The sequence below is a fragment of the Antechinus flavipes genome, chromosome 1 (assembly GCF_016432865.1).
Source record: "Antechinus flavipes isolate AdamAnt ecotype Samford, QLD, Australia chromosome 1, AdamAnt_v2, whole genome shotgun sequence".
Lineage (NCBI taxonomy): Eukaryota > Metazoa > Chordata > Mammalia > Dasyuromorphia > Dasyuridae > Antechinus > Antechinus flavipes.
In genome coordinates this window covers 262784737-262793948 of record NC_067398.1, presented here as the reverse complement: position 1 = coordinate 262793948, position 9212 = coordinate 262784737, and the positions used below count along the sequence as shown (strand labels likewise).

Below are 9212 nucleotides of genomic sequence, written 5' to 3'. Positions count from 1 at the left end.
TTTTTTATATAATTATTGATAACTTTGATTTCTTTCTTTGAAAACTGCCTGTTCATATCCCTTGACCGTTTATCAATTGGGAAATAGCTTTTATTCTTGTAAATTTGGCTCAATTCTCTATATATTTGAAAAATGACATTTTTTTTATCAGAGAAACTCGCTGTAAATTTTTTTCCCTCTGCTTCCTATTTTTATTCTAATTTTGATTATCAAAGCAGTTAAAGCGCTTCATAACCTGAACCCTTTCCACTTTTCCAGTTTTCCAACCTTTTATTCTCTAGATCTTCAATCAAAGTACACAGGTCTCCGTTACAATTCTTGAAAAGAGCATCCACCTTCTATTTCTGCATCTATAGCTGGTTTCCCAACCGTGGAATGAACTCTCTTTATCTCTGCCTTTTAGTTTCACTGGTTTCTACAGAATTTATATGTAAAAAGGCACTACGTGAAGCGCAAATTAAATTTAATCACGTGCTTCCTTTCCTTCGGCTTGGAGATCATCCCACCCTCAATTAGTTATGTGGTGAAAGTGGGCGGGGACGTACGAGGGTGTGACCCAGAGACTAAGGGACTGATTGGTACCTATGGCAAGAAAAATCCAAAATGGCTGTGGGGGAGGTCATTAATACTGGTTAGCGTTTTTTCCATTCAAAAAGAGATAGGGAAATTGTCACTCTAGTTGAATGGACTTGGGAAAATAGGAAAGTATTTTTTAATGAAAGCTTTGAAATTTAGTGGCAGAGGCAGCAAGGGAACAATATAAAAAATAAAAGTCTCCCTCGGCTGCATAAAGCATGACTAAACCTCTCTTTCTCCCCCTTCCGGGGCTAAAAGCAGTAGAGAGCGCTCCGCGAAGAGAGGCTTCCCGCGAGGCATTCTGGGAAACCAAGGTCCTCCACCACCATCTTGCTTTCTCTGAGCCCGGTCAATACTGGGTCACTAGTGAGTCGGGGCCATGAAGCTGCTAACGGGCGCTGGATCCCTGTCGGTAAGCACAAAATCGGCTTGGCGGAAAGGGTTATGGGCCTCTGGGAGAGGGGAATTGGTGGAATCGCCTGATCGAAGGCCCTCTGCCTCGCTTCCTAACTGTCCCCTTGTCCTTCAGCTGAATCTTGGGGAAGGAGCGGGCAGCCTGGGCCGGGGGCCGGAACGGTTTGGAGGAGAGTGGGGCGGGAACAACGGCGCTGCCCCCAGCGAGCTAGACAGAGTACCACTTCTCTTCCTGAAGGGGAGACGTGTGAAGGTCAAATTTGTGACTCCCGGCTGTAACTCTACTTCGGGGGAGGGCGGGGCGAACCCCTGAAGGTGAAGGCCGGGACTTTGAGGAAATAGCCCCCCTTAGGATTTAGTGTGGACTTTGCACTTCCTCCTCTGGGTTACTCCTCTTCTCCCCTCTCTCCCCCGCACATAATTGTCGGTTTTTCTTAAGATTCAGAGTTTAGAGAATATATCCGGATATAAAGTGTCTCTGTCTGCGTCCTTGGGCTGTAATTAAGTGCTTTGCAAAACCACAATTTGCTGAGGCAATTTTGGGGTTAAGTGACTTGCCCAGGGTCAAACAGTTAGGAAGTGTTAAATGTCTGAGATCACTTTTGAACTCGGGTCCTCCTGACTTCAGGGCTGGTGCTCTATCCACTATATCAACTAGCTGCCCCTTTTCAATGATATTTTCGCTCAGAACCTAGCATCCTTGACCTTATACTGTACTTCTCTTTGCTCTCTGAAGGGAATTTCTATCATGCCCTTTCCCTGAAGCCCAAGTTGTAGAGGATTTCTGGTAAAAGTAATGAAACTTTTATGCAGATTGTTTCTACTACAAATGAGTGCTATTTAAATGACATGTCTTCAGTGGAAAGAGTATTGGACTGGGAATCAGAATATTTAGTTTCCTCTTTAGGTTTTGTAGTTAACTTTGGTTTGGCTGATCACTTTACCTCTTTGGGCCTTGGTTTGGTTGCCTAAAAATGAGAGAACTGGAGAAGGACTCTTTAAGGTTCTCTCTGTGAAAAATACTTTTGTATGAATTTATCTTAAATTTTGTGGGCCTTTATGTTAGGGCCCACATTTTAGATCCTTTTACTCATCATTTATTCTCTATTATTTATAAAATTTTGGCCAACCAAATAAAAATATAACTGAAAAATGTTTAACAAAAATAAAATTGCAATACTCTGTAGGTAATGTTAATCTGTGATTTTCTAAGTCAATATATTTTGCTGTTTTTAATTTTACACTATTGCTCTAATGCATTCTCCAGATAAGTGCTGTTTTAAAAAAACAAAAAACCTTTTTCCATTATCCTTAAGTCTGCTTTACATTCATATGATGACCTTTTTTGGGTAATTAGATATAGTCATATTTTAGACTTAAATCTTAGTCTTAAGAGATCTTAGACATCATCTATCTCTGTGTCCTCATATTATAAATAAAGAAGTGAGAGACTGAGAGTTTGAAATGACTTGCCCAAATCAAAGAGGAAATTGATGATGGAGCCAATTTGACTCAAGCCAATAAAAACATCTTTTTTTCTCTTGGGATTAGCATGATGATGTTCAAATGACATTAATGTATATGTATATAAAACACTTTCTAAGCTTCAAAGCTCTAGAAATAACTAGTTAGTACTGTTATCCCAGCCATATTGTTCCTCTCTCTTGAAATATGAAATACCATTTACATCTCTGGTTCTTATATGTTGACTAATGTGAATGAATGAAAGAGGCGTTTATTAAGCACTGTGGTAAGTGGGGACACAAATACAAAAGTAAAACAATCCCAGTTCTCAGTGAGCTCACATTTGAATGGGGGGGAAACAGTGCATTTCAATTGCAAGTCTGGAATGGCAAGGTGCCATTATTCTTAGGTTGCAGCAAAGCAGATGATTAATCACTCTCCTCTCATGTCCTCTCCACTGATAAACACATTATGAGTTTTTGATATTGAACCATTTGACAGTTATCTAGTTCTTTAATAGCAAGAACTTTCTTTTTTGGGTTTTCAGTAGCTACGGCTCTAGTACCTATAGGTTGCTGGCATACATCTTCATAGGATTTATTTCCCAAAATGATTGTGGAGGGCATACACCACCAGGACTCTAGAGAATGGTTGAGGGGATGGCAGTAGTGGCAGATTTACTTGATTACTTGGCAATAATTTAAGGACATGCCCTGAGCTTTGTGAGCCATGGAATTATTTTTATGACCTGACACCTATGTAAGTTCCCACATGTATTTCATTCTTGTGACCATTTGTAATTTTGATTTAACATCTTTATATGATTATAGATCATAGTACTCATGGATACAATCTAGGTCTTATGATGTTATAGAAACTACTATTCATGTGGGGAATATTTTTAAATCTTTTGTGTTTAGAGACGATTTTATTCACTCAAAGTTGCCCCAAGAATTAAATCTTCTGCGAAAGCTCCTGTACAACTCCATCCTGAGGAACTTGAAGTAAGTCTAACCAAATCTCTCATATGTTGTTTTAAAAGAAAAATTTTCATTACTTAGTTATAAGAAGACATTAATAACATCTCTGTTTTGTTTTGACTATAGGTAACAAAGTTACCAAATGGCTTAGTGATTGCCTCTATGGAAAACTATGCTCCAATTTCAAGAATTGGTTTGTACATTAAAGCTGGTAGTAGATATGAAGATTCTTCCAACTTTGGAGCCTCCCATTTACTCCGTCTTGCATCCAATTTGGTAAAGATCCTTTCTTTCAATCGTATTTATTAGATTACACAAATATTTGCAAATATCCATATTTTCTAATTCTGTATTCTTGGCATTATTTTTATAGCCAAATAATTTAAATATTAATGGACAAAAATAAAACTTAAATTTGAAATAGTGGTGAATAGCTATTAAAAGAACATGTTTTTATATTAAGTTTAGTAAGATGCATTAGGACTTTACACTAAAATTACAACTTTATTACAATTGTTACAGTTTGCAATTACAATTTAATTATAATTAAATTTCACACATATAGATTAATTTTTATGTTTGAAAACAAAATTAATTATCTGCAAATTTTAAACTTTAGCAAACCATTTAGGTATATTAACTCATTATGAAAAAAATCTAGTCCTGAAAAGAACGAAATATATCTAACCTTTAAAAAAAATCCTCAACATTAGGTATAGTACACAAAATTTAGCATTAAGATAAAGTCTATTCTAGATGAAAACAATGCTACATAAATTGTCTAATGCCTGAATGTGACAAAAACCAGAGAAATACATGAAAATGTTTTCTTTTTTTTTTTTTTGAAATATGTTAGCCTGAATAATTAAAAAAAAATATAAGAAGCAGTGCAGTTCATACTACAGTAAGATTTTGGTCACTAAGGTAATTTATTAGTAAAGTAGCTTGTATCTTTCAAGGTAAGATTCTTCGATACAGTTTGAAGATTATCTTTGTTAGATTCACTCTGCTTACCTTGTTAACAATTTAACTGTTGTTGAACTGCTGTTTTTGTTTTCTTCTGTAATACTCCCTAATAAATGCTCTTTCTTGGTTTCCCTGACCAGATGAGCTAAAAGTAACCCTTCCTTCAAAATTTGGCCTGTTCAAAGAAGAGGAATGTGGTGTATTATTGCCTTGGACTTTTTATTTGATTCCTTCTTATTTTTATAAATGATGTGTCTTTAATTTGGTCTTTAGTCTTTACCATTTTTACTTCTCTGTTGCTAAGTTTTTCTTTGACATTTTGTTTTTGACAAACCCTGACCATTTTGGAATTGCTCCAATAAAATAAAATCTCAGATAACAGCTAAAATGAGATAGAATTATAATCCCTCCCACCCACGTTTTATATACTCACATGCCACAGTTCATTAAACCATTTTTCCCAATTATATTTCTAACTTTCTTAAGAGTTCATTTTAGTTTTTGAGCTTGCTAACATCCTTAGCTATATTTTAATTTGGATATTTGTTGTGATTCTAGTATCATTTTTGGTAAATTTGGTATTTCAAAATTATTGACAAAGATTTTTTTCTCTCTCTCTTTTTTTTTTTTTTAAAGACTACCAAAGGAGCTTCTTCTTTTAAGATAACCCGAGGGACTGAAGCTGTTGGTGGTAAATTAAGGTATGTTAAGTAAAATGCATAGTTACTCATTGAAATTAAATAATGTTGGTTCCACAAGGTAGCCATGTTATAGGGAAATTAATTTATTTTACTAATTCAAATCACTGATCTTAATGTATTTCTTCTTCAGTGTGACTAGTACAAGGGAAAACATGGCATATGCTGCAGAATGCCTCCGGGATGATGTGTAAGTATTAGTTCATATTTGCATCTAAAGTTGTGGCCCTTTTTGCAAGCTAGGCGTATTAGTATTGTCTTTTTTGGAATTACTGGCCCTAAATTTGCCTGTGTCTTCCACAGTGATATTCTAATGGAGTTCCTGCTCAATGTCACCACAGCACCAGAATTTCGACGCTGGGAAGTAGCAGATCTTCAGTCACAACTGAAGATTGATAAAGCAGTTGCTTTTCAAAATCCCCAGATTGGTAAAGCATCTTGATAATTACATTTTATTGATGGTGCTGTTTTGAAGCTTAAAGATATTCTGACTGGCTACTTAGGCCAAGCCTCTTGGGGTATCTATCTATATGGTGGCTGGACCATAGGGCCAGGAAGGGACCATGACAAGTACCCAGTTAGGAGCACACTTTTATCACTCTGACCTGACATAATCAGATTAGCCAACTGATTTACACTAACCAAAATTCACCAGAAACTGATTAAGAAACAATGCCAACTTAATATTTACAGTAGAAAAGTAGAACTATTAGAGAATATATTCTGAAGTCAGTGGTAACTAACATGTCCGATAGTCATTGGCAGGCGTTTTTTGCCATTTGGAATATGTCATTCCCTATTTTATAAACACAGCTTTATTAGGAAATGAAAAATTTCACAATAAACTCATCAAGGTTGGCATTGTTCTTTTTGCAGTGAATTAGTGATGGCAGTGTTTTATGATGAAAGAATTAAAATTTAATGACAGTGATAAAAGATATTAGATGTAAAAGACATAAATAAAATATAATCTAATGTATTAAGTCCATTGATTGAAGTCTTTGAGGTCATTTTTTCTCATCTTAAATATCAGTGTCTTGAAGTATCCTTGTATCAATTCTTAAGTGATAGTAGAATTATTTCAAGTGAAACAATATGTTTAAAAAAATAACCTAAAAAACATAAGTATTCTTTCTCTTTGTTATTAGTTGTATTAGAATTTCAAGGAATTATACTTAGATTACTTTTGGAGTATATTTTTTAAATGTAAAATTGTGTCAAGAATGTTAGACAATTGAATCTTAGACTTAAAAGGGGGTCTTAGTGCTCATCTAATCCAATTCTTCATATTATAGATGAAGCAACAAATCTAATAGGGTTAAATGGCTGGTCAGAATCAGATTTCTTGATTACTAGGGAGTAGTGGTCTTTCTAGTGTTGCAGTTCTAGAAACTATGATGGTAGTAAGTACAATACCAATATGCTGGAGAAGTTAGGTACTCTTGAAATATAAACTCCTAATAAGTGTGACACATTTTCCAAAAAATTTCCTGATACCTTTCATTTTCTTAGCCTCAAGTAGAATTTTATATTTGCCAACAGGCATCTATAAATTTCAAAATTTAATAATACCTGAGCAGAATAGAAAATCAGAAGGCTAAATACTTCCTCCTTTTTCTCACTTCTTTACTATCTTTATTTTAATCTGCATTTTAGTGAATGTTTTTCCCCTTTCTCTTTGTAGGTGTGATTGAAAATCTGCATGCTGCAGCATATCGAAATGCTCTTTCTAATTCTTTATATTGTCCTGATTATAAGATTGGGAAAATTACTCCAGAAGAGGTACTGATGTAACATTTTATAATTATTGTTTTGATATTAAATATGGTATTTATCTATTTCTGGTTTTAGAAAATTTTTCAAAATTAAGTTTTTAAACAAAGGCTTACTTAGAAAACCTATTTGGACTTTTTTTTAAAAAATTATATTCCCTAATGGCACTTCACTAGGAAATTGTTATGCTTTAGAAGTTATTACTATTCCTAGTTAGAGGAGTTAAATATTACAACACTATCTTCTCTGATGCTTCTTCCTAGACTTGTCATTTGACAGGAGATAGATGGAAATTTTACAGAATCTCAAAAGTTGGAAGGCACTTCCATGGGCCATCTAGTCCAAATATTGTCTTGTGAACAAGAATCTTCTTTAAAACATCTAATAATTGGTTATTCATAGCTTGAAAACTGATACTGAGAAAATGTCAGGTCTAGTAAGTGGTACATACCTGTGGTTCTTGTTGCCAAGGAGGCAGAGTCCAGCAGGTTGTTTATACTTAGGTGATCTGAACTGCAGTAGAACTAATGATGAGGTGTCTTCAATTCTAATTCCAGTATAGAGTTGCAGGGAGGGAGGACCTGCCTCCAAATGCCCCATTTCAAAGCTTCTACACCAATAATTAGTGGGATTATGCCTATTTCTAGACTGGAAAAGAAAGTGCTTCTGAATTTTTTTAAAAAAGAGAGAGATAGCTGCTCTCTTCCAAACCAGCTCATTTCAAATTTGGATAAATCATAATTTAAGAAGACTTTAAGTTAGAGGCAGCATAGTATGAAGTAGTCTGGGAACTGGCATGGATGCTGAAGCCTTAATAATATAAACCAGAAGATGAGGGTAGATTCCAAATTATCAGTGGGGAGAAGTTTGAAATAATATATTTTGGTATGTTGTACTCAAAAGACTCTTCAGCTCACTTTAAGTTCTGTAAGATCTTACCTTCTGCTAACATAGCTTTCCAGACCTGTCAAAGAAAGTATTACTATACAAATACTGTCTTTAAAGTTTATTTAACTAGAAATTAAATATTCATCCTTATTTCAGTTTTAATCAACTAAAGAAAATAGGCCATATTTTTCTCTTTTGCTTACATTGGTTCAGGAAGCCCCATATTATTTGACAAGCACTACTAAGAGCTTGCTTTTGTGAGGTATTGTGCTTTGAAAAGGTCAAAAATAAAATTGAAAACCAGGCCTTCTTTAAAGAACTTTTCTTCTTTTTTTTAACTGGGCAATTGGGGTTAAGTGACTTGCCCAAGGTCACACAGCTAGGAAGTGTTAAAGTGTCTGAGATTTGAATTCGGATCCTCCTCACTTCAGGGTTGGTGCTCTATCCACTGTGCCATCTAGCTGCCCCAAGGAACTTATCTTCTAAGGGAGTAAACAACATGTATATACAAAGTAAATGCAAGATAGTAGAAGGCAAAATTTTAGCAGCTAGGAGAACAGTGAAAGACAAAAGGAGATGTTTAAAATGAGTCTTGAAGTAAGCCAGAAATTCTAACAAAGGTAAAAAGAGAAATGCCAGTTCAAAGGCAATTTATTGAATAGAGAAAGTGATGTGATCAGCATGCACTGGAAGCTATGTGGGGAACAATTGGAGTTGGGAGAGACTTGGCACAGGGGGACAGTTTCATTAGTTGGGGTGAGGTAATGAGTCCTGAAAGGCTATCTGAGTGGAAAGAAGATCTAGATCAGAAATGCTATAAAAAAAGAAATAACAAGATTTTGCAACTGATCATGTATCTTGGGTAAGTGAAAATACAGAATTGAGTTCATTACTCACTTCCTAGGTTGTAGATTTACATAGCTAAAAGGATGGTGAAGACTTAAGCAATAATAGGGAAATTTGGGAAATTATGGGTTTGTGAAATGAGCAGAGATAATGAGTTTTGTTTGGGATGTCAGTGAGACTTTGAGTTCAAAATTTCTACTGGCAAGTCAAAATGCTGAATTGTAACTGAGGAGAGAAATGAGAGCTGTAAACGCTCTCTCTCTCTCTGTCATCTCTATAGAGAAGACATTTGAACCTATGGGAGCCAATGAGATCACCAAGTAAGAGACTAGAGAGAAGGGAATGGTACTCAGAGTTAATGGGCATGACATAGATGTGGTCCTATAAAGAAGATGACAGAAAAAAACAAAAAAGTAGACCATTGAAGCCCCAGGGACTAGAGAAAGAAGGGGTCATAGCTTGGATAAGTCAATAAGGATGAAGATTCTATTGCTTTTGAGTCATTCACATTTTTGATCCCTGAGACATAAGTATTATTTTCTGATGAGGGCAAGAAAGGAGGAGAAATGGTAACAATTGGGGGAGGTTAAGATAACAAATACTCCTA

General features: G+C 35.3%; 1 protein-coding gene across 1 annotated transcript in view; it reads left to right on the top strand.

Moving 5' to 3' along the window:
* The first annotated feature begins 853 nt into the window (after positions 1–853).
* Positions 854–9212, top strand: part of LOC127564602 (cytochrome b-c1 complex subunit 2, mitochondrial) — an 18732-nt gene continuing 10373 nt past the window's right edge. The window contains exons 1-7 of the mRNA XM_052001240.1: positions 854–988; positions 3375–3458; positions 3561–3710; positions 5037–5101; positions 5232–5288; positions 5402–5526; positions 6783–6880. Of these exons, the coding sequence (XP_051857200.1) occupies positions 956–988; positions 3375–3458; positions 3561–3710; positions 5037–5101; positions 5232–5288; positions 5402–5526; positions 6783–6880 (612 nt within the window). The 5' untranslated portion in view covers positions 854–955. The remainder of the gene's footprint in view (positions 989–3374; positions 3459–3560; positions 3711–5036; positions 5102–5231; positions 5289–5401; positions 5527–6782; positions 6881–9212) is intronic.